We start from the raw sequence: 26,685 nt of genomic DNA on the forward strand, positions 1-26,685 counted from the left end.
TGGTTGAAATTTATCGGGTGTTAAGAGATAAGTGGAGGATGAGATGTGATTGATGTGAGAGGAAACAAAAGGATAGAAATGCATTTAATGGAGTGACAAGGGTCACACTTCTATTGGTTGAAGCCTAAGACAACTATTCACCTTTTGACCTTTCTTTACCATTTGATTAAATATCTCAAAATTGACTAAAAAATCACCATTTCTTTCTCTATGTTGGCCGGCCACCTTGAGCTCAAGAAGGAAGAAACCTCTTCAAAGTTTTAGCTACCATCTAGTGCAAATCATCCAAACCAATTGCTTACAATTGTTTCTACTCCATAAAATCCCTCCATTTGGTGCTAGTAAGTGATTTTGTGGAAGTGTTCAAGGAAGCTAAGGTGTCCATTAACTCCTCTTCTCTTGTTTACCAGGTGAGTGGTGATTGACCTTCCTCCTATACTTAATGATGCTTAATTTGTGCCTAGTGGTGGCTAAAGTGCTGAAATTTGTGGTTTATTTCTTGGTTTGAGAGGAATTGGTGAAGTTTTCAATTTATTGATGAATTTTCTGGTTTAATGTGATCATGATGTTGTGGTTATTTATGATGGTTGGTAATGAGGGGTAATGACTCTAGTAGGTGTAAATGATTGGTAATTGCAACCAATTTTGGGTTTGGAAGGAATTTGAGAAAGTTAGGGTTTCATAACCACCTTTTCTGTCCGGTTTTGTATCATATGGTTAGAGGACGAATTGGCCTTTGCTTAAAACATGCAAGTTGTAGGTATTGATGTGTTTGAGGTACCTGTAAAATTTCAGGTCATTTGGAGTAGTGTAGAGTGAGAAATGCCGAAATTACTATTGCTGTTCTGGGTTCATCAGGATGGCCGAACTGCGCCTGTAATCGGCTGTTTTGACTGGAATTGCTGTGGATTTGGTTGTTGAGGTCTTCTGATGAAATGTAGATTGGTGTCTTAGCTACCGCATGCCTTTGGAATCAATGAATTTGGACTTGTACAGACTGAGTTGGACTAATTACAGCATAGTGTAATTTGTAAACCTGCAATTAAGGTTCTGGTTTGGTATTTTGCATATTTGACCTAGTTGTGCTAGGATTTGGACTGAGTGGCCTTCTACATTGTTGTAGCCCTGTCTTTTAGCTTCGATATGGTGGGTTTTTCACCCTCATCCGATAAGCGTAGCGCAATTTGTGCCATTACCGCAAAATTAGGACGAAAACTGTTTTGTCAAGGTCAAGTTAGTTACATTGCTGAAATTTCTGGTTACCTATACTCCTTGTCTATGTTTATGAAACCCTATTGGGGTTGTGATTGGCATGGCTTTATGACTCGTTATCGAGTCTCATTGTATTTGTTTACGTGTTTTAGGATGTGACGGGGGTTCACGACGTCCTTTTAACGACGGTGCATGAAACATCACCTACTTGAGTTGTGAGTATACTACTCACTTGAATGTTACAATGTGGCTTTGCTATATGTGATTTTGATGCCTTGAAGGCTTATTTGGCTATTGGAATTGATTGAGGCGAGGGTGTACTTGACCGCCCTCACCTCTTGTGATACCGTTAATGACTGTTTACCGCTTCACTGATATACTGCACTTGCTATATGAGATATTGAATTCACTTCATGAAAAACTGATTTGGTGTCGTTTGGACGAGTATCCAACGGCCTTACTGTACTACTGAGCTCAACCCCATTGGTAGTCAATTGAATCGAGCCGGCGGGGGCTTGGTCGTGAAAATTGACATGCCACGAGGACTGTACTGGGGAATCTTGTGTAATGAGACTCTTGATTCCGGTAAACTCGAGTATTACCAAAAGCTACTGATTGGAGTGCGGGCCCGGTTGGGGTATGTCTGGTGGAAGGGATGGGAGTGAAGTGGGTTCTACGGTTGGTACTCATAAACGTTGACGGAGAGTCAATGAGATTGGATCAAGAATGTAAGCGTGGAAATGGGCTCTTGAGAGCCGTCCGTATCCTTTTACCGACTTGTTTTATTCTTTAATTGTGTGCTTGAAGTGAAAGGTTATGCTTATGTCATCTTTGTTGCTTATGTGGTAGTAACTCACTGGGCTTAAGCTCATTCCGTTCCATTTGTTTTCCTTACAGGGATATAATTACTTTTGGGATTGGATTGGATAGTCGATTGCCAAGTTGAGCTAGTGTAAATGTCTTTTGTTTAGCTCTTTGAATGAAACCCTAATGTGTATTGGGTTCAATGACTTTTGATTGGCAATCCGAACATGTATATCCATGATGAATAGTTTTTGACATGCCAATTTGGTTGTATTAATGTTTGGTGGGATTTCAGATTCTACTAGTCCAGGCACTATTCATCGTTTTCATTTTTTTTATATTTTGTTATTTTGGTTCTTGTGGCTTGTTCGAGCGCGCTTTTACTTTTCCGAAACGTTTTAGATCGCGTGTTACTGCTCGTTAGTCCTGGCGAGAGCTGGGCAGGCAGTCCGCTAACCCCTTTGGTTCGCCTTAGGGGAAGGTGGGGCTGTTACAAGTGGTATCAGAGCCACTTCGCGTGGTCTCTGCGCGGAGTGAGACTGGGCCAAGTGGTGTTGTGGTCCTAATTTCATGAATATGTCTAAGTGCTCGTTTGAGCATAAGTTATGAACCGGGCATGTGATAAGTGTACGAATCATTATCATGGGACTCGAGGAAGCTAGGTATGTATGTCGGGTAGGAATCTTTAATAAGGATGGTTTACTCTTGGGACCGGCCGGCTCGAGTTGTGAATTATCTTAGATGGGATTCTTGCGCCCGGATACGAAGGATATGAGGGCCTAGGTTAGAAAGGATTTGGTGAACTAGAAAGGCCATTCCTCGGGGGATCGTCTATGTTTGTTTCTGACTTGCCTGTACTTGACTCGACTGATTGTATATATGTGTGTGGCTTGATCTTGCTTGGCTTGTATATATATGTTTGTGATCCTGTTTGGATTGTATAACTATGTGTTATTGTGAAAGTTTTGAGTGTTACTTACATGCCTTGTTACTACTTTGGTTTAGTATTCTTGCCTAGACCAAGTAAACTTATGGAAGGTACACGGAGTGGTCGGGGACGTGGGCGCAGAACTAGACAACCCACACCGGTTAGGGGTACGGGGGAAACCTCTACTGGACCCAATCTGGAACCGCAAGTAAACCCTAATGTGCAAATAACTGCTGTTATGCAGCAAATGACAAACTTACTAGCACAAGTAGTGCAACAACAAGGCCAGAACCCAAACCCTAACCCTGGAAACCCTGGTAACCATATCGAGAGCGAAGACAGAGCTCTCGAACGATTTCAAAAGTTCGCTCCGCCAAAGTTTGTTGGGGGACCCGACCCAGACGTTGCCGAAAGATGGCTTGAAAAGATGGTGGATATATTTGCAGCCCTACACTACCCTGACGAACGGCAGGTGACTTTTGCCGTGTTCCAGCTTGAGGGGGCAGCCCGTTCCTGGTGGAACGTAATTCGGCAGAAGTGGGAACGAGAACAGACACCTAGGACTTGGGTGAACTTCATCAGAGAGTTTAATGCGAAGTTTTTCCCTCCTCTAGTTCAGGAGAGGAAGGAAGACGAGTTCATTCGACTCCGCCAAGGAGCTCAAACTGTGGCGGAATATGAGAGCCAGTTCACCCGCCTATCCAAATTTGCACCCGAACTCATCATGACCGAGCAACGACGAATACGGCGATTTGTCCAGGGCCTGAACGTAGAAATCCAGAAGGACCTCGCGGCAGCCCAAATTAACGCCTTCAGCGAAGCAGTGGAGAAGGCACAACGAGTAGAGAATGCTAGGCTCCAGGTGAAAACTTCCAGGCGAAAAAGAGAGGATTTCCTGTAAGTAGTTCGGGGCAGGGGGATAAAAGTACCCCTCCCAAGTTTGGGTGGGGAACGGGAGGAGTAAGGATGCCGGGAGTGTCACAAGAGAGCCCGTCAAGAGGAGGCTCGGCTTCTGCAGCACGCGGACCCTGCGGGTATTGCGGAAAATTAAACCACTCGGAGGACAATTGCTGGAAGAAAGGAGGAAAATGCTTGCTCTGTGGGAGTGCCGAACATCAAATTGCTAACTGTCCAGCTCGCCTGCGCGAGCGGCAAGGGACTCTGCCACCAACTACGACCAATACTGCCCAGCCGAAGGGGGACAAGGATGGATCGAAAGTGTCCTCTCGGGTGTACTCCTTAGAACAACATCAAGTCTTTGACCCATTAGAGGACGTGGAAGGTAATAATTTACTGAACCTGGCTAGTGAAGGGGTACAGATCTGTTAGCTAAGTATAATGCTCAATTTAATCCTGGAGTAGTCAATGATAAGGAATTTCGAGGACGAAATTCTTTTAAGGGGGAGAGAGTGTGAGAACCCGTATTTTCCCTAATAATTTTCCTAGGGTTTATTTCCTTTAATGGCATGTTTTCTCCATTTTTTGGCTTAGGAAAATTCTCCTGGTGAATTTTATGAGTAATTATAGTTTTTAGATGATTTTTCTAGTATTGGAGAGTTTTTGAGAAATTACGGATATCTAATGGACGTGGGCCCCACTAGTGCGAAAAGTTCAGAAAAATTCGGCCAATAAGGTTAAGTTTCGGATACTGGTTGAAATTTATCGGGTGTTAAGAGATAAGTGGAGGATGAGATGTGATTGATGTGAGAGGAAACAAAAGGATAGAAATGCATTTAATGGAGTGACAAGTGTCACACTTCTATTGGTTGAAACCTAAGACAACTATTCACCTTTTGACCTTTCTTTACCATTTGATTAAATATCTCAAAATTGACTAAAAAATCACCATTTCTTTCTCTATGTTGGCCCGCCACCTTGAGCTCAAGAAGGAAGAAACCTCTTCAAAATTTTAGCTACCATCTAGTGCAAATCATCCAAACCAATTGCTTACAATTGTTTCTACTCCATAAAATCCCTCCATTTGGTGCTAGTAAGTGATTTTGTGGAAGTGTTCAAGGAAGCTAAGGTGTCCATTAACTCCTCTTCTCTTGTTTACCAGGTGAGTGGTGATTGACCTTCCTCCTATACTTAATGATGCTTAATTTGTGCCTAGTGGTGGCTAAAGTGCTGAAATTTGTGGTTTATTTCTTGGTTTGAGAGGAATTGGTGAAGTTTTCAATTTATTGATGAATTTTCTGGTTTAATGTGATCATGATGTTGTGGTTATTTATGATGGTTGGTAATGAGGGGTAATGACTCTAGTAGGTGTAAATGATTGGTAATTGCAACCAATTTTGGGTTTGGAAGGAATTTGAGAAAGTTAGGGTTTCATAACCCCCTTTTCTGTCCGGTTTTGTATCATATGGTTAGAGGACGAATTGGCCTTTGTTTAAAACATGCAAGTTGTAGGTATTGATGTGTTTGAGGTACCTGTAAAATTTCAGGTCATTTGGAGTAGTGTAGAGTGAGAAATGCCGAAATTACTATTGCTGTTCTGGGTTCATCAGGATGGCCGAACTGCGCCTCTAATCGGCTGTTTTGACTGGAATTGCTGTGGATTTGGTTGTTGAGGTCTTCTGATGAAATGTAGATTGGTGTCTTAGCTACCGCATGCCTTTGGAATCAATGAATTTGGACTTGTACAGACTGAGTTGGACTAATTACAGCATAGTGTAATTTGTAAACCTGCAATTAAGGTTCTGGTTTGGTATTTTGCATATTTGACCTAGTTGTGCTAGGATTTGGACTGAGTGGCCTTCTACATTGTTGTAGCCCTGTCTTTTAGCTTCGAGATGGTGGGTCTTTCACCCTCATCCGATAAGCGTAGCGCAATTTGTGCCATTACCGCAAAATTAGGACGAAAACTGTTTTGTCAAGGTCAAGTTAGTTACATTGCTGAAATTTCTGGTTACCTATACTCCTTGTCTATGTTTATGAAACCCTATTGGGGTTGTGATTGGCATGGCTTTATGACTCGTTATCGAGTCTCATTGTATTTGTTTACGTGTTTTAGGACGTGACGGGGGTTCACGACGTCCTTTTAACGACGGTGCATGAAACATCACCTACTTGAGTTGTGAGTATACTACTCACTTGAATGTTACAATGTGGCTTTGCTATATGTGATTTTGATGCCTTGAAGGCTTATTTGGCTATTGGAATTGATTGAGGCGAGGGTGTACTTGACCGCCCTCACCTCTTGTGATACCGTTAATGACTGTTTACCGCTTCACTGATATACTGCACTTGCTATATGAGATATTGAATTCACTTCATGAAAAACTGATTTGGTGTCGTTTGGACGAGTATCCAACGGCCTTACTGTACTACTGAGCTCAACCCCATTGGTAGTCAATTGAATCGAGCCGGCGGGGGCTTGGTCGTGAAAATTGACATGCCACGAGGACTGTACTGGGGAATCTTGTGGTAATGAGACTCTTGATTCCGGTAAACTCGAGTATTACCAAAAGCTACTGATTGGAGTGCGGGCCCGGTTGGGGTATGTCTGGTGGAAGGGATGGGAGTGAAGTGGGTTCTACGGTTGGTACTCATAAACGTTGACGGAGAGTCAATGAGATTGGATCAAGAATGTAAGCGTGGAAATGGGCTCTTGAGAGCCGTCCGTATCCTTTTACCGACTTGTTTTATTCTTTAATTGTGTGCTTGAAGTGAAAGGTTATGCTTATGTCATCTTTGTTGCTTATGTGGTAGTAACTCACTGGGCTTAAGCTCATTCCGTTCCATTTGTTTTCCTTACAGGTATATAATTACTTTTGGGATTGGATTGGATAGTCGATTGCCAAGTTGAGCTAGTGTAAATGTCTTTTGTTTAGCTCTTTGAATGAAACCCTAATGTGTATTGGGTTCAATGACTTTTGATTGGCAATCCGAACATGTATATCCATGATGAATAGTTTTTGACATGCCAATTTGGTTGTATTAATGTTTGGTGGGATTTCAGATTCTACTAGTCCAGGCACTATTCATCGTTTTCGTTTTTTTTATATTTTGTTATTTTGGTTCTTGTGGCTTGTTCGAGCGCGCTTTTACTTTTCCGAAACGTTTTAGATCGCGTGTTACTGCTCGTTAGTCCTGGCGAGAGCTGGGCAGGCAGTCCGCTAACCCCTTTGGTTCGCCTTAGGGGAAGAGTCGCGTGGCTGGTGAGACTAGGCCAAGTGGTGTTGTGGTCCTAATTTCATGAATATGTCTAAGTGCTCGTTTGAGCATAAGTTATGAACCGGGCATGTGATAAGTGTACGAATCATTATCATGGGACTCGAGGAAGCTAGGTATGTATGTCGGGTAGGAATCTTTAATAAGGATGGTTTACTCTTGGGACCGGCCGGCTCGAGTTGTGAATTATCTTAGATGGGATTCTTGCGCCCGGATACGAAGGATATGAGGGCCTAGGTTAGAAAGGATTTGGTGAACTAGAAAGGCCATTCCTCGGGGGATCGTCTATGTTTGTTTCTGACTTGCCTGTACTTGACTCGACTGATTGTATATATGTGTGTGGCTTGATCTTGCTTGGCTTGTATATATATGTTTGTGATCCTGTTTGGATTGTATAACTATGTGTTATTGTGAAAGTTTTGAGTGTTACTTACATGCCTTGTTACTACTTTGGTTTAGTATTCTTGCCTAGACCAAGTAAACTTATGGAAGGTACACGGAGTGGTCGGGGACGTGGGCGCAAAACTAGACAACCCACACCGGTTAGGGGTACGGGGGAAACCTCTACTGGACCCAATCTGGAACCGCAAGTAAACCCTAATGTGCAAATAACTGCTGTTATGCAGCAAATGACAAACTTACTAGCACAAGTAGTGCAACAACAAGGCCAGAACCCAAACCCTAACCCTGGAAACCCTGGTAACCATATCGAGAGCGAAGACAGAGCTCTCGAACGATTTCAAAAGTTCGCTCCGCCAAAGTTTGTTGGGGGACCCGACCCAAACGTTGCCGAAAGATGGCTTGAAAAGATGGTGGATATATTTGCAGCCCTACACTACCCTGACGAACGGCAGGTGACTTTTGCCCTGTTCCAGCTTGAGGGGGCAGCCCGTTCCTGGTGGAACGTAATTCGGCAGAAGTGGGAACGAGAACAGACACCTAGGACTTGGGTGAACTTCATCAGAGGGTTTAATGCGAAGTTTTTCCCTCCTCTAGTTCAGGAGAGGAAGGAAGACGAGTTCATTCGACTCCGCCAAGGAGCTCAAACTGTGGCGGAATATGAGAGCCAGTTCACCCGCCTATCCAAATTTGCACCCGAACTCATCATGACCGAGCAACGACGAATACGGCGATTTGTCCAGGGCCTGAACGTAGAAATCCAGAAGGACCTCGTGGCAGCCCAAATTAACGCCTTCAGCGAAGCAGTGGAGAAGGCACAACGAGTAGAGAATGCTAGGCTCCAGGTGAAAACTTCCAGGCGAAAAAGAGAGGATTTCCTGGAAGTAGTTCGGGGCAGGGGGATGAAAGTACCCCTCCCAAGTTTGGGTGGGGAACGGGAGGAGTAAGGATGCCGGGAGTGTCACAAGAGAGCCCGTCAAGAGGAGGCTCGGCTTCTGCAGCACGCGGACCCTGCGGGTATTGCGGAAAATTAAACCACTCGGAGGACAATTGCTGGAAGAAAGGAGGAAAATGCTTGCTCTGTGGGAGTGCCGAACATCAAATTGCTAACTGTCCAGCTCGCCTGCGCGAGTGGCAAGGGACTCTGCCACCAACTACGACCAACACTGCCCAGCCGAAGGGGGACAAGGATGGATCGAAAGTGTCCTCTCGGGTGTACTCCTTAGAACAACATCAAGTCTTTGACCCATTAGAGGACGTGGAAGGTAATAATTTACTGAACCTGGCCAGTGAAGGGGTACAGATCTGTTAGCTAAGTATAATGCTCAATTTAATCCTGGAGTAGTCAATGATAAGGAATTTCGAGGACGAAATTCTTTTAAGGGGGAGAGAGTGTGAGAACCCGTATTTTCCCTAATAATTTTCCTAGGGTTTATTTCCTTTAATGGCATGTTTTCTCCATTTTTTGGCTTAGGAAAATTCTCCTGGTGAATTTTATGAGTAATTATAGTTTTTAGATGATTTTTCTAGTATTGGAGAGTTTTTGAGAAATTACGGATATCTAATGGACGTGGGCCCCACTAGTGCGAAAAGTTCAGAAAAATTCGGCCAATAAGGTTAAGTTTCGGATACTGGTTGAAATTTATCGGGTGTTAAGAGATAAGTGGAGGATGAGATGTGATTGATGTGAGAGGAAACAAAAGGATAGAAATGCATTTAATGGAGTGACAAGTGTCACACTTCTATTGGTTGAAACCTAAGACAACTATTCACCTTTTGACCTTTCTTTACCATTTGATTAAATATCTCAAAATTGACTAAAAAATCACCATTTCTTTCTCTATGTTGGCCCGCCACCTTGAGCTCAAGAAGGAAGAAACCTCTTCAAAATTTTAGCTACCATCTAGTGCAAATCATCCAAACCAATTGCTTACAATTGTTTCTACTCCATAAAATCCCTCCATTTGGTGCTAGTAAGTGATTTTGTGGAAGTGTTCAAGGAAGCTAAGGTGTCCATTAACTCCTCTTCTCTTGTTTACCAGGTGAGTGGTGATTGACCTTCCTCTTATACTTAATGATGCTTAATTTGTGCCTAGTGGTGGCTAAAGTGCTGAAATTTGTGGTTTATTTCTTGGTTTGAGAGGAATTGGTGAAGTTTTCAATTTATTGATGAATTTTCTGGTTTAATGTGATCATGATGTTGTGGTTATTTATGATGGTTGGTAATGAGGGGTAATGACTCTAGTAGGTATAAATGATTGGTAATTGCAACCAATTTTGGGTTTGGAAGGAATTTGAGAAAGTTAGGGTTTCATAACCCCCTTTTCTGTCTGATTTTGTATCATATGGTTAGAGGCCGAATTGGCCTTTGCTTAAAACATGAAAGTTATAGGTATTGATGTGTTTGAGGTACCTGTAAAATTTCAGGTCATTTGGAGTAGTGTAGAGTGAGAAATACCGAAATTACTATTTCTGTTCTGGGTTCATCAGGATGGCCGAACTGCGCCTGTAATCGGCTGTTTTGACTGGAATTGCTTTGGATTTGGTTGTTGAGGTATTCTGATGAAATGTAGATTGATGTGTTAGCTACCGCATGCCTTTGGAATCAATTAATTTGGACTTGTACAGACTGAGTTGGACTAATTATAGCATAGTGTAATTTGTAAACCTGCAATTAAGGTTCTGGTTTGGTATTTTGCATATTTGACCTAGTTGTGCTAGGATTTGGACTGAGTGGCCTTCTACATTGTTGTAGCCCTGTCTTTTAGCTTCGAGATGGTGGGTCTTTCACCCTCATCCGATAAGCGTAGCGCAATTTGTGCCATTACCGCAAAATTAGGACGAAAACTGTTTTGTCAAGGTCAAGTTAGTTACATTGCTGAAATTTCTGGTTACCTATACTCCTTGTCTATGTTTATGAAACCCTATTGGGGTTGTGATTGGCATGGCTTTATGACTCGTTATCGAGTCTCATTGTATTTGTTTACGTGTTTTAGGACGTGACGGGGGTTCACGACGTCCTTTTAACGACGGTGCATGAAACATCACCTACTTGAGTTGTGAGTATACTACTCACTTGAATGTTACAATGTGGCTTTGCTATATGTGATTTTGATGCCTTGAAGGCTTATTTGGCTATTGGAATTGATTGAGGCGAGGGTGTACTTGACCGCCCTCACCTCTTGTGATACCGTTAATGACTGTTTACCGCTTCACTGATATACTGCACTTGCTATATGAGATATTGAATTCACTTCATGAAAAACTGATTTGGTGTCGTTTGGACGAGTATCCAACGGCCTTACTGTACTACTGAGCTCAACCCCATTGGTAGTCAATTGAATCGAGCCGGCGGGGGCTTGGTCGTGAAAATTGACATGCCACGAGGACTGTACTGGGGAATCTTGTGGTAATGAGACTCTTGATTCCGGTAAACTCGAGTATTACCAAAAGCTACTGATTGGAGTGCGGGCCCGGTTGGGGTATGTCTGGTGGAAGGGATGGGAGTGAAGTGGGTTCTACGGTTGGTACTCATAAACGTTGACGGAGAGTCAATGAGATTGGATCAAGAATGTAAGCGTGGAAATGGGCTCTTGAGAGCCGTCCGTATCCTTTTACCGACTTGTTTTATTCTTTAATTGTGTGCTTGAAGTGAAAGGTTATGCTTATGTGATCTTTGTTGCTTATGTGGTAGTAACTCACTGGGCTTAAGCTCATTCCGTTCCATTTGTTTTCCTTACAGGGATATAATTACTTTTGGGATTGGATTGGATAGTCGATTGCCAAGTTGAGCTAGTGTAAATGTCTTTTGTTTAGCTCTTTGAATGAAACCCTAATGTGTATTGGGTTCAATGACTTTTGATTGGCAATCCGAACATGTATATCCATGATGAATAGTTTTTGACATGCCAATTTGGTTGTATTAATGTTTGGTGGGATTTCAGATTCTACTAGTCCAGGCACTATTCATCGTTTTCGTTTTTTTTATATTTTGTTATTTTGGTTCTTGTGGCTTGTTCGAGCGCGCTTTTACTTTTCCGAAACGTTTTAGATCGCGTGTTACTGCTCGTTAGTCCTGGCGAGAGTTGGGCAGGCAGTCCGCTAACCTCTTTGGTTCGCCTTAGGGGAAGGTGGGGCTGTTACAATTACAATGTACAATAATCAAATTGGAACTATAGTTTATGAATCAATACTTGTATCAAATAGATTTAGTGTTTCATGCATGTATTAGTAAACCATTTTGGTTATTTGATCAACTAAACAGATTGTTTAGTCTTGTCAGACCAAACAGATTTTTTTTCATATGTTTAGTCTTGTCAGATTGTTTAGTCTTGTTAGACTAAACAGATTGTTTAGTCTAATCAGATTGGTTAAATTGATACCAAAAATATTTGCATTAAAAGATCTTTTTTTGAATCATAAACATATTTTTAATAAGCGTTTTAGTTTGTGAACATTATTTTTGGTAGAGATCCTAATGTTGGGATGCCTTGAATCAATTTTTCGACCTTCGCTGAGCTATTCACTTGTTTGGTTGCATCTGTTATAACTGTTTGGATCAAGAGTTTTTGGAGTGTTTTTCAAAAATTAGTTTTTCGAATATAATAAAAATTTTTAAAAAGTACACTAAAAGATAATCAAAAAATTAATTTAAATTTTTGTAAAATTTTAAAAAATATCTCAAAAAATACTTTAGAAACTCTTCTATTCTTAAATATCCCAAAATATTTTCTAAAAATATTTCAAAATATACTCTAAAAATTCTGCTACTGCAAAGTTTTTCAAAAATACCCCAAAAAACAGCTAATATATGTGTAGCAAATGTTAGTAAAAAAAGAAAAAATCCAAAAATACTAAAATTTTATATTCCAAAGTTTTAATACAACTTGTGAACTAAAAAAGCTCAAAATAATAAACAATGTTAATTGCGCAAAGATTGGGAAAAGAAAAAGAGATCGAAGGCGTTATTTCTATAAAAAAGGTTCAACAATTTAGAGAGAGAAGGCGTTCTTTTTTAATGTGCAATAGTGGAAGCAGGAATCTGAAAATTGAAGGAGTAGAGGCGGGGTTCTAAATTAAGCAGGAACGACATCGTTTGAAGTTGATTTGGAAGAAAAGCACTCAACAACACTTAGCCAAATTTCAGACAAAACTCATTTCCCTCTTTCTTTGCCTTCGGACACCATCTTCTTCTCCTTCTCTCCACTAGTATGTTGCTAAAATTACTGAGATAATCACTAAATTGAGCTACCCAAACTGAAATTGCAGCTTTAGTAGGTAGCAGATAGCAAATATCCCTAAGTTGAGCCACCATTTGCTTCCCTAAATTGAGCTACCCAAACTGATAGGGCAGTTTTAGTAGAGTGGGAGATAACAAATATCCCTAGTTCGTCATGGCATTTGACCATGAATTTTGGGGAAAAGCCAGAGTTTGAAGAATGAATCAGAAGGAAAAGAAGACCTAAGGTTGTGACGGCATAATTTGAGGTAAAAAATCTCAATATTTTCCATCTATTTTCGAACAGTTCTGTCTAATGTAGGTCGTGTGCGCTGAATGTTGAGTTGTGAGAGTGAAACGAAGTGGAAGGGAGGGTTGTGAGCTGCATGTTGAGCTGAATCTTGGATTGGGGAGGGGTTGTGACCTGAATGTTGAGCTGAATCTTGGAAGGGACGAAATTTTGGAGGAAATTTTAGAAATTCTGTGCCTTTGCTTTCAATACTACTATTTGGGTTGAGACCGTAGGAAGAAAACCTGCTGGAATTTTTCCAGCTTCATCCTAGAGAGGGAAATGAACATGCATGTGAGATTGGGTATAAAATGAAGAGATTATTGGAGAATTTTCTTGTTTTAAAAGCTGTTGGCTGCTAAAGCCTTTCTAATATGGCCGAGAGAGGGAAACAAAACTTTGTATAACATTAACTTCGAATCTCTAGCTGAAAATATTATCTTGCAGCTTAAAATACTCTGAGATAAGATAATCATTCCTTGCATGTTGTGTTGGAGTTAAAACTGAAGAAAATTTGAAGAAAGAACCGTATTTTTAAACTGTCATATGGCTGAAAGTTATAGTTAGCAGATGACAGAATTATTTTGAGGTTCATGGTGGAATTACTTTCTTAAATGGTGGGTTATCTGCTATAGTTCAGGCTAGTCAGATAATATGTTGAGTGTTTAGTGTTTAAACAAGTAGAATATGGAACTTTGGGGAAAATTTTGAAGTAGTGTTGCTGGAAACTTTGCCTTGCTGACCGAGAGAGTGAGGAATTGAAACTCTCATGAGATTTTCAAAAAAGAATTGAAAAAAGGTTTTGTTTCTGATGGTACATATCTACTCCCATTAAATGGGTTGCCACACTTGGTGCATTATGTTTGGGTATCTGTTTTCTATAAATTTCTTCACTAATCAGCTTTTTCATTGGAGCTTTTGTTCAAAAATGATTCTTAGCTTTTTCATTGCCTTTGTTACAGCTGCTTTACACTGGACTCAAGAGATAATTAGGCCCATTTTTACCGTTGTTCTTCTAATTTCTCATTACGTGTCAGGTAACTTGTTTAAATTATGCTTTAATAGATTGTTTTTGACTTGTGTCCTGGAAAGTGTGTAATTGTCTCTTGAAGAACTGACTTGTTTTTGCTTTAATAGATTGCTTTAACAGATTTATAGCTTTCCAGTGTAAATCTATTGCTTCATAACTAGCTTATCTATGCTTTTTTCTGGTTGTAATGTGTAGATAAAAATTTGTGACTTATGTTCTGGATTTGTAACTCTAGGAAATGGACAAAAATTGGATGAAACTTGATAATAGACAGGACGAGTCTTATAAACTTGGGGTGGCTGCTTTCTTAAACTTTGCATATTCTGGAAAGGCAAAACATCTTACGATAGCTTGCCCTTGTAAACAATGCAATAACTTCTGGAACCATACAAAAAGTGTGGTGGAAAATCACTTATTTACATTTGGAATTAGAAAAAGTTACACCAGATGGATACACCATGGTGAACAATTTCGACAGGAAATTAGAGAGGATAGTAATCTGGGCGGTGATGAAGAAGGGGATACTGACAGTGAGGATTTAAACCATATACTCAATGACATAGGCACTGCACAATGGGGGAGAAATTGGTTTAGTAGGGAAGATGATGGTGAAGGAAATTCAGGCTTGAATGCTAGTGAGACTGAGGCCTCCCTAAAATTGTTGGAAGATGCAAAAAGGGAACTTTATCCTGGAAACACCTTTTTCTCAAAGCTGTCTTTTGTAGTCACTCTTCTACATCTCAAAACGATGAACGGGTGGACTATAAACTCGTTTAACTCCTTGCTAGAGGTCTCTAAGAAGGCACTACCTCCCGAAGCTGCAGTTCCTAAGTCTTTCTCTGATGCTAAAAGAATTATTCGAGACTTGGGGTTCATATCTAAAAAAATGCATGCCTGTGTCAATGATTGTGTACTCTTCCACAAGGAATATGAAAACTTTGACACTTGTCCAAATCCAAATTGCAAAGAGGCCCGCTACAAGTCAAAGGGTTCAAAAATTCCACGAAAAGTTCTTCGCCATTTTCCCTTGAAACCTAGGCTTCAATGCTTATATGCACACAAGGAAATAGCTTTAGATATGCGGTGGCATAAAGAAAAGCGTGTAGATGATGGTAACACCATGAGGCATTCGGTGGACAGCGAAGCATGGAAACATTTTGATAAATTATATCCAGATTTTGCTCATGATCCTAGAAATGTCAGGTTTGGCCTTGCGACTAATGGTTTCAATCCTTTTGGAACCATGACATCGACTTATAGCATTTGGCCCATTTTTGTTGTACCATATAATCAGCCTCCCTGGAAATGTATGAAAGACCCATTCTTTTTCATGTCAATGTTGATTCCTGGTCCTAAATCCCCGGGAAATGAGATCTGTGTCTACATGGCACCTCTAATAGATGAGTTGAATGAATTTTGGGATGGTCTAGAAACTTATGATGCATTTACTGGTCAGAAATTTACCCTTCGTGCTGCTTTGCTTTGGACTATAAATGACTTTCCCGCCTATGCTATGTTATCTGGATGGAGTACTAAAGGGTATCAGGCTTGTCCAATTTGCATGGCAGAAACATCCTATATGCATTTGAAACATAGGAAAAAATTATGCTACACAGGCCATCGTCGCTTCTTGCCTATTGATCATCATTGGCGTAGAGAAAGAAAGCCATTTGAATCTGGAAATTGTGTTTTATTCTGCACCCTATATCCTTTCTATATGGGACGTTGGGAAATTTTGTATGCAGTAGTGGAAGCTTTGCAAGAACCGTGCCTCTAGAAATGAATGCCAATCCTAATTACTTGGCTGACATAAGAAGCAAAAATGCGGGTATCACCTTTCTGTTGAAGCAATCTTCATTGGGCCAAAGCAAGCATTCATGCTTTTGTTATTCTCAACTTTAACAGTTTTGTCATTGTCGTGTTGAATAAATCAGAGAATCAAGATAACTATATTGCTTTTTTCTCTCGTATCTGAATTTTCTTTCTTCTGCCCTCTTTCTTTTTTAGTTTGGGGATTGTGGTCCAGTTTCTGTTATGGTCATGTTTGCTTGTTTCTGCACCATTGCCAGCTGTATATTAATGCCTTAATGGTCACAACTAGGTGTTTATAGAGCATCATCTTTGCCAAATTTACTACTGTTGATCTGAAATTCTATCCTATCAGCATTGCTCATGCTTATTGGCCATTATTGTGAATGTGTGAAAGTGTGCTGGTTCAAATATCTGTTCTTTTGTAGCTGGGAAAAAAGATACTAAATTTTATCTGTTTACATATTCTATGCACAAAGGAGAGAAAGGAGGCAAGAAAACCATCTTTGATTCTTTTCCTTTACATGAGAAGCAACCCCGACCTGATGATTCTTTGCGAAATTAGAAAAGTATTTTACTGATTTTTGGCTGAACTTTTTTTTTGGCTGCTTCACCTACTTGACTGATTTTTTTACTTAAGTTCACAGTAGTTGGATATGCTGAAACTCTAAAGAAAAGTTTATTTTCAATGCAGCCTAACTTCATATTTTGATCGTGAGAAGACTAATGATGCTCGTGCTGCAAGAGATGCTCAAAATCTGACCATAGCTGCGTAGTCTATGCTTTAATGGCAAAATCTAGTATTCTATCTTTTGGGAAGGATATGTATTGGCCATAAGAACTTACAACTGATTATGTGGGATTACTATATTCCCAACATTTGTGGTTCACTTCTGTTTTGATTAATTTGGAGATGTGTTATGGCCAAATATATGAATTTACGGCATATATTCTACGTTGGTTTTGCCTTTTGTCAAATTGAATGTTTTGTTATATTTGTTGAAAATGGCATCGCAATACTATATTTGTAATGGTCAATGTCAACTTTTGAAGACAAAACTCAGTGAAAACTTTGAAAGGAAGGTTGTCACTAGCATGCAAGTTTACCAAGCCTTTTGTCAAATTAAGTTTTGCTATAATTGTCGGAAATGCCGTGACAATGATGAACAATTGCAGCTTATTAAGATAAAGTTCAGTGACAACCTTTATGCAAGTTCACTAAGTGACAATTATTCTTGTCACTGAATACTAGGACTGATAGTGACAAGTTCAAGTCGTCATTGTAGACTTCAAATTTGTAACGACTTTTGCTCCATTTATGACAAAAAAATATGTGAAATAGTGACAAGAAAATTTGTCACAAAATGATAACCATTAGTGACGACTTTGTCCTCGTCATTAAATAACAAGATTTAGTGACGACTTTCAAAGGGTTGTCACGCGTACCCATTTGTGACATAGAATTAGTGACAACGATGTGACAATGGAAAAAGTCGTCACTATACTCATATAATGACAACTTTTTGATTTTTAGTGATGATTTTTTGTTGTCACAAAAGGCCAAATTTCTTGTAGTGTCATAAACCCCAGGAAGTTCTTCTACTAAATTCTCCATTGTCAAGTTATTAGTTGTAGTTAATATAATTTGTAGCAAAATGCTTTTATTTGGTTTCTTGGGTGTTTAGATAATAAAGCAAGTTAAAAAGCTGTAATAATTAGCCGATTCTGTATGGGATCGGCCCTAATTATCACTATACTCGTTTGATCCATATACTTGCTGAAAATTGAGGTAATTGGGTTTAATTGATTAGATAATTAGGCATTTTTACCTGAAAGTCTAGACCGCATCCATAATTTTAGATTTATACTATGAAAGACTATTTAAAGCATGGGTTAATTTCTTAATTAAGAGTTTCAACTTTCAAGGTTAGGCCAACATTAAAAAAAGAATTTTTGTTCGCAAGAAAATTGACTAGAAGATAGTTATAACACTTTAGCTTCCTAAAGCTTTCCTAGAAAATTACCTTTCATTCACAAATAAAATTTTGGTCCTATTCTTCTTGATTTTTCAAAACCTTCACTAGTTCCCTACTATTTATGATTTTGAAAACTAACCAAAAAATCTTTAGCATTCATGTTTAAGAAGGAATTTTGTTTCCATATTGCCACAAAAGTTTTTCGATAGAATACAAATTATTATTCCTCTCTAAAAGTATTTACTATTATTTGTCTCTTATTTGATGGTTAAGTACGCAAATTATTTTCCTAATCATATAGTTTTCTTTCCTTGCTAAATATTCAAGATTCATCAAAGAGGCATTCAAACAATTTTCTGCTAGATCAAACTTGTTATTCTTCAAAAAACTAATTAAGGAAATTTACTTGAAGTCTTGATAATCATTAAAGATACGTTCAACTTAAAGAAGTTATTGCAGTCATTCAATTTTCTGGTGAGATATTATGGGAAAGAAAATGTAATGCACTAATCCACTAGTTCAAACTTGTACTTTTAATATATAGATGTAAATATTTGTAATACTTTGAATTTCAGATTGAGCTTTAATTATTGTTTTCTTAATATTAAATATTATAGTTGAGCATTTGGATTGATTTGTGTCATATAAGTATGATATAAGCCTAATTATTATTTAAAAAATTGAATAAAAATCAACACAATGTAAAGATCCGGTGGAAAACAAAACTAGGGTGGGTGCTTGACTAAGGGGCTTTTCATGATTGGGTAGCGGACGTGGGATGGGACCCATCACATTGAATTTTTTGTCATATGAGAATGATGTAAGTTTGATTATTATTATTTTTTAAAAAAGTTGTATAAATTCTCATCTAAATTTGATTATTAATTTTTTTTTAAAAATGTTGTATAACAATCAACACATACGAATAAATGCTAGAAAACATGACCTGGGATGGAAGCTAGAGCAGGGGATATTTTAAGATTGGCAGGAAAGGAACCTGCCAAATTGAATTTTTTCTGGTCCCCGCCGGATCGTCTTTCACATGTAGTCCGAAGATTTTCTTGGCAAACAAATTAAAAGGATTGTCTACAGTTTTCGGTCAAGATGCTGTCAAATGACACGTGTAGCATTGCATTAAAATCGCGATTGTGCTAGTCCAAAAAATTGCTTGATGAACGGGTCAATGAATTGTCTAGTAATTTTCGATGATTCGTAAGATGCTGGAAAATGGAATGTGCTCTATTATTAGGGAAACGTCCAAATGCCAAGCTTGTCAGGTAAATATCTAGGTTCAATGCAATAAATTTGAGTCGTGTTATTCATGGTACTAGATAAGTATAAGATGATTAACATGCTGTTCCTCTTTTATATCTGTTCCAGGCAAATTTATTGGACGGCTTTCAAGGTCTTGTCATGATTAACGGTCCCTTTCTTTGATTACACTATGAAGTTCATTCTTCTTTTCTTAGCTCCTTAGACATAATGAGCTCACAGAAAATCATTATCAAGTTAATTTTGAGATTTGATGGAATGTTTAAATGAAGTTAACAATTAACTTCTAGCAATCAAGAAGCATGAGTAACGGACGAAAAGTTGAATGAAGTGTTAAAGAATTTTAAAGATCCATTGAGTTCTTCAATATGTTACAAAAATGTGAGTCGTTTTGGAGTAAAGAACCAGACAGTTTCAATCTTTGGTCATTTGATGGGGGAAGCTTCTGTTTTCTGGGCTATCTTTGCTCTTATTCATCAGTATGGTGGGATTATATGTTGGGATGATTTACAGAAAGTTTTAGTGAAACAATTTCATTTTTCTCTCAGAAAAGGTGCTAATGGATAGCTGCTATTAATGTTTACAAGTGATACCGAAACCAGAAAATAGATAATACAGAAAAGGAGAAAAGAACAACCTTACAATATTAAAACACTGCATATTTGAGATGCCACACTAATAAAGAGTACAAGGGGTTCTGGTGGGTAGAAAGATAGTAAAAAGGGAACAGATATGTAAGAAAATGCACTCAACAAAAGCATCTTTATTACCGACCACCAGAGAGAATTGAGTTTTCTACAGTATATGAGAAAGATTTGTCTGTGGAAGTTGCAAATGACGATTTAATATCTTCAAAGCCAGCAGGATGGCCGAAGCCAAGACCAACAGCAGAAACGCCCATGGCCAGTACTGATAGATCTGGCAAGGCAACTGATCCTTCCAAGTACAACAGAACTTGCCTCATTCTCGGCCTAATCTCTGGTTCTGAATGAGAGCATAACAAGCCTAGTTTCAACACCAAGTCTGCTTCCTCTTCCACATACTCAGTACCCAGCTTTTGATCAACCGCCTGGAGAATATTACCTGCTTTCCAGCACGAAAATACGAAATCAACTAGAATGATATTCTCTTCTGGTACTGCTCGATGTTCTATTGGCCTTCTTCCACAGGCAACCTCTAGCAAAAAGGCCCCAAAAGCATATGCATCGGTGCTCATTGTGGCCCTCCCTGTCCTACTATACTCAGGGGCAAGGTAGCCAAGAGATCCCGCTACATGGGTGGTTTGAGGCAGAGTTCCATGATCGTATAGCCTTGCCAGGCCGAAATCTCCTAATCTTCCATTCAGTTCACCATCTAGCAATACATTACTGGCTTTTATATCTCGGTGGATCACAACTTGCTCCCATTCTTCGTGTAGATAGAGTAATCCTGACGCCACACCTTTGATGACTCGAAATCTTTCGCTCCAGTTGAGGGTACGCTTTGGTTGGTTGAACAGAAACCTGTCTAGACTACCCTTGGACATGAACTCATATACCAAAAGTAACTCTCCTTTACGCCGACAATAGCCCAAGAGTGGTACTAAATTTCTATGACGCAAGCGTCCAATACTGACGATTTCTGCAATAAATTCTCTGATTCCCTGTCTTGCTTGATGGGAGACCTTCTTGACAGCAACCTCGACCTTGTTTGTTGGCAAAACACCTTTGTAGACCCTGCCAAATCCGCCTTCCCCCAGCAGCTCTTTTTCTGTAAACCCCTTGGTGGCAATGTATAAATCTTTATACTTGAACCTGTGAGGTCCATAGGCAAGCTCCCATTCTTCCAGCACTTCTGCATACTTCCACTTCCTCTTTAAATAATAAGCTGCCCCAAAAGCTACAATCAACAGAAAAAGTAAGGAGAGGAGGGGCAATCCCACGGTGAAAATTTTAGACACTTTCTTATGTCCAAACCGAGGTAGCTTGGGAAGCTGAGAGAGATCAAGCGCTTGCGCATCCCCATTGATCTTGAAGCTCCATCCCAGTACAAAATTAGCTAACCCCACATTGTCGACTGGACTAGTGGATGCAGAAAACCCAACATACATGGTTTGCTGTAAAATTGGTGAAAGATCATATGACAAAGACAAAAGAGGCGTATGTGGTTTAGCAGCCACTGTTGGAGCTAATGTAACATTGATTCTCCTATCCACCCGATCGTATTCCACCCAAAGTTGCATCTGTTGACCGCTGCCAAGATCTAAGTTCTCAAATGAATTCTTGTTGTAAGGTTGGTAACTTGCAGGCCGGGATACATTGGACTTCACAGAGTTAATATCAATACCAACATGGTTAGCATTGATATCTGCATATTGTTGTTCTCGGAAAGTATCAAGCTCTACTGCAAAAACGTGATTTGTTGGACTTCCATCGGTGCTTGCATCGAAGAGGCCGAGGAGCTCTGTGGAAGGCCCTCGTGCAAGGACCTTTGTTGGTGCGATCACGAAAGCCATTCCCGGACTAGGAAAGCCTGAGCCATCAGGTACCATAGCAAACACAAATTGGGTTGAAAAGGAGAAGGCTGAACTATTAGATTTGGTCTTGAAATTGATGGGATTAGGATAGAAGGCATGCGCCGTTTGTAATTTGGTTTTGTTGTTTATCTGAAGGAGGCCATTGTTGGTGATTTTCGCTACTCCGTCCAGGCTCAGATTTGATGACTGAAATCCTTGATAGATGAACCCAAAATCGTCAGAAGCAGCTGCACCAGCTGCAGTGTGAACTAGAAAATAGCTTAAGATTGCTGTTACAAGTCTGAAAGGCATGGCTATTACTTGGATACCAACAGCCAAATCCGTCTTAATTCTGTGGCCTGTGTCTTACTATCTTGCGGTTATGGATACTAGCTTTTCTGATCTACAATAAAACAATGCTTTGAAATAAAAGTTTATGCAACAAGTCCAGATATATGACAGTTAATTTCAACGGGTTTAGATATGTGGCAATTTGATTTTTAATTTCAAATTTAACCTGCGATAGTGATGATATGCTTTGAGTAACTTCATTTTTGAATGGCAAAATATACTTTACCCCCTGTGGTCTAATAATTTTACATAGCCTCTTGTAATTTTAAAAGTTATATATAATCCTATCATAATTTGAATTAAGGTATTAAAGTGAAGGAAATGATCATTTATAACAGAAATCATACAAATATCAAAATTACCCTTGTTAAAATACTAAAATAGTTGAAGTGACTAAAATATATAAATATAAGGCGCATGACACTCTAACTCTATATGATTTATATTTTACCATATAACCCTCCTTATGATATAGTATTTTATCATATAACTCTCTTATAATTTTCAAATTATATACATAATTCCCCCTGGTTAATAAATAATTTTCAACTTTACAATGATGTACTATTAACATTTTAGTTGACTCCGTTATAGAATACAAATTTCGTCATTTTGGCACTTTAATTCAAACTATGAGGAGATTATGTATAGTTTTTGAAACTATTGGGGGATTATGTGAAAAATCACTAAATCATATGGGGGTAAAATGTATTTTGCCCTTTTTTGAAATTGTCCGTGACTTCAAATGAGTAACGTCATGCTAATGTGTGGTTTAGAATTGTCCGTAATTCATACGGACGGTAATACTGATATTTTCCAAATATCAAATAACTAAATTAGATTACAGGCTATTTTCTGAATGTGCTTGCAATTTGTACTTCTGCTCGTTCCATCCTCCCTTGCCCTATTCAGTAGCCTGTGACAGGTTCGTGTTCCTAAATCATTCAAGAGTATTCAACTTTTTGTTTTGTTAAGAGTACTCAACTTCACCATGTGCGGAGTCCTGCAAGACCATTGTGGGCGGGTGATTTTTGCTTACTATAAGGAGTTTGGAGAGCTGGAGGTGTTGGAGGCGGAGGCACAGTCCCTTCTGGTTGGTCTAAGAATGTGCGCAGAACGTGAGGTGAGATCGTTGACTGTAGCATATTGTCCCGCATTATCTCTTGGGATGAAAGTAACACTGAACATGACTGTAGCATATTGTCCAAACGAAGATGAAAAGTTATTGGTCAGCGCTATCAGAGTTTGCGCTTATGTTTTTAGATAAATTCTTGAATAAGACAATAATTCTCCTACAAGTTGTAATTAGATAAATGTGCATACTGCTTGGATTTATTTCCATAGAAAAATTTAAAAAACTGGAGAACATTATACCATTCAAGCATAGCTTGGGACCTCAATCAATTAATGTTTTGAAGACAAGATAAAAAAAGGAAGTTCATAAATGAATCTATGCAGATATGATACAATATATATGAACAACGGTATAACGTGTTGGGCTTGGCAGCCCTCGGCCAAATGAGTACCTGCAAAATTAAGTTTTTTTCAGCATGTTAAAAATCAACAACTCATGAAAACCTTTATGCTGAGATGATAATAGAAATAACGACAGATTCTGAAAAAACCAAATGTTATTGATTTTATTTTATTTTTTTAAGAAACTTTGACTTTATTTGATAAAATATAATGGGGTCATACACGCAACGCAAAAAGCGGAGGAGCGCTATTGCTAACTAACTTGCTACACTCTAACTCTACGAAAGCTTGGAAGTCCCAACCGATCAAGAGTAATGTCACCTCACACCAAGCAAGGAAATTTACTGAGTGATTCATACGTCGAAGTTATTCCAAAGTCCACTCCAATGTTTTAAAGTCGGTTAGCAGGTTTATTCGCTTCCCGAAATCAATGTGACACCTCTCTAAAGAACCTTTTGTCTTTTAGCAATTCTTGTAAAGCCCCTCACAACCTCCATGGACACCGTACTTTCCCTTGAATGATCTGAACCAATACCAAAGAGTCAGATTCTAAATGCAAATAAAAAACCCATGAGCAATAGCCAACCTAACACCATAAATAAGCGCTTTCAATTACACCAGCAAACTCGTCATCTCCTCAAAGAAACACAGGTACCCCAAAAGAAACTTTCCCTTCGAGCATCGAAGCACACCCCCACCTCCACTCTCTCTCGCATTATCTCTAGAACAACCATCCGAGTTCAGCTAGACCACATGTTGCACTGGCCATCTCCACCGAACCACCATGGTTTTATAATCCCTTTTCAGACCAGCCACCATACTAAAGAAGCACAACCAATCTTGTCCAGTGGTTATGTTGCCTTTAAATTTAAGATGAAGAATGTCCCTAAAATCACCAAAAATTTTCGTACAGACATGTACCATAGCCAACAGTTGTCTTTTAAACACAAATTTGTTCCGCATCTTCCACAAATTTCAATATATTAGAGATGGCTGGAGGTGAAAAAGATACAGAAGATACGGGTTCTGAGTAGGCTTCAACCACCAGCTAACCACATTATGTCTTATCGTAGAGGAAGCCCTAAACTCACCCCTTTGAAGTACTTCCAAATTGTCTTTGCCACCTCCCCAGTGCAGAAAATGTGATCAATAGACTCTTGACATGGATGTATACAACAAAAATAGTTAGAAGGACTTAATATCCCAAGTTTATGCAACCTATCCATCATCGGCAATCGGGAACCTATCAATCTTAATATGAAAAAAGAAATCTTTATTGGCAATCCCTGAGCCCAGATCAATGAATAGAGCCAGGAGCTGCTTCCACCTTCTCGAAGAATTTGGTAGGCTGATGCTAATGAGAAGTCACCTGAATTACTTGGAGCCCAGACCATGCATGGTATCCTCTTGGTCCAGAGAAGGAGGCGCAACATCCAAAATTTGCCCCACCCATCGGCTAGGCACTATAGTGTGTAACCTTTGTCCATTCTAGTAGCCCTAGTCAACAAAATCAGAAACTGTACATTCCTGAAAAGTATCCACTTGTCGACATAATGAACCCTTCCTCAACCAATTATCATGCCAAAAACTCATAGCACCCCTAGCCAAAATCCAGCTTACATGCTACTTAGCAATCCCCTGGATAGACACCATTCTCTTCCAAGTCCAAGAATCTCCGGGAGAAGCATCAGCAAAACAAGGATGAAGATTGGGACAATATTCGCAATGCATGAACTTAGCCCACAAAGATTGCCACAGCAAGAAATGCCACCATAGTCTCATTGAGAAGGCATCAAAACATGCTTCAAGGACCTCAAACCTGCAACTCCCCTGTCATATGATTTGCATAACTAGTCCCATTTTATCCAATGAAACCGCGGCCCAGCCTCTAAGGAGCTCCACAGAAAATCAGCAAAAAATTTGTCCAACGTGCTAAAAATCTACTTGGGAGGGGTTGACGCAGCAAATGTATGAATAGGCATAGAAGACAACATACTCTTTATTAGAGCCAATTTACCACCATGCGATAGTAGCCTCCCTTTCCATGATAATACCTTACTCATGACCGAGTCACAAATTCTCGAGAAGTAACATCTCTTTTGCCGCCCTACATGTAAGGGGCAATCCAAATGTTATTGATTTATTTAAAACTATATAATTGAACTAACAGCTGTTCTTGAAATCCAAGACTACACAAATTGAGCAAAGGTTTCTCTCACAACCTTAATGATTACTACCTAAATTATATCATAGATTCAGTAATTTCACTCCAATGAATCCATTTTCCACTGGATTATATAAAGATACTTTTTTATTTAAAGGGCGTAACAATTTGGTGGAACTTGACTAGTACATTTATAGATTGAGAGGGACTCTGTATGGACTAGGTGTGTATTTGGGGATATTTTTCAAACATTACACTATAGTATTGTGTATCAAAAACTTCATATTGTAAATATATTTTCGGGTTTTTTTAAAATTTAAAACTTTATCGCAATATTATTAAATTTGTTACAAATTTCCTACCAGAACCACCACCCACCACCCCTCCCCTCCTCCCTCCACCACCGTTACCCCCTTCCTCTCTCCTTCCTTCCCTTTTCCTCCCCTCTCTTCCTCTTCTCTTTCCTCTCTTCCACATTCCCTGCAACTCTCCAACCTTCCACCCTTCCCCTATCCTGTGACCTGTGGTGGGTGAAAGAAAAACAGGTAGTAGGATATATTTTATTTTTTAATTTTTTTTGTGTTTTTGATTAGGTGTACTCCTTTGTATTTGGGAGATGTTATAAATTGGATATTTTTTTGGTGCGTTTGGAGTGTGTTATTATAGACTTCAAAAACAAAAACTCCAAATACAAAAAATTCCAATCCAAGCAAACCCATAATTTGTATATATAAACTTAATAATAGTGATTTCTAAACAAAATGAAATTATGTGACGCCCCGAAAGAAGAAAGGTTTTCATTCTATATATATATGAACGTATGATTGTGTATATCAAGTGTAATTGTGTGAGATTATATATATATCTATATATATACCTTTGTTGGAAGAGCGGATGAGTGCAACGTTTGAACTTGGAAAGTAAAATTTTTGGTGGAAAGGTTTTGGACCAAATTCGGCTGCAAATCCGGCCAGTTCTTGGCCATATTGTTGGCCGGTTTGCTTGAGGGATTTGAAAAAAAAAACTTGGCCAGCCACTGCCTTGAATCCGTCCTAGAATCCGGCCAGAAATCCGGCTAGATTCCGGCCGG

General features: G+C 39.3%; 2 protein-coding genes across 2 annotated transcripts; one reads left to right on the forward strand and one right to left on the reverse strand.

The window, feature by feature from the left end:
- The first annotated feature begins 14,291 nt into the window (after positions 1–14,291).
- LOC113766714 lies at positions 14,292–15,830 on the forward strand. Its single transcript, XM_027310878.1, has one exon. It carries the CDS (start codon positions 14,292–14,294, stop codon positions 15,828–15,830), a length of 1,539 nt encoding a protein of 512 aa, XP_027166679.1.
- Positions 15,831–19,754: 3,924 nt separating this feature from the next.
- On the reverse strand, positions 19,755–22,013 carry LOC113764596 (L-type lectin-domain containing receptor kinase IV.1-like). Its single transcript, XM_027308539.1, has one exon. It carries the CDS (start codon positions 21,914–21,916, stop codon positions 19,877–19,879), a length of 2,040 nt encoding a protein of 679 aa, XP_027164340.1. The 5' UTR covers positions 21,917–22,013; the 3' UTR covers positions 19,755–19,876.
- Between the last annotated feature and the right edge of the window lie 4,672 nt (positions 22,014–26,685).

The sequence above is a fragment of the Coffea eugenioides genome, chromosome 3 (assembly GCF_003713205.1).
Source record: "Coffea eugenioides isolate CCC68of chromosome 3, Ceug_1.0, whole genome shotgun sequence".
NCBI classification, from domain to species: domain Eukaryota; kingdom Viridiplantae; phylum Streptophyta; class Magnoliopsida; order Gentianales; family Rubiaceae; genus Coffea; species Coffea eugenioides.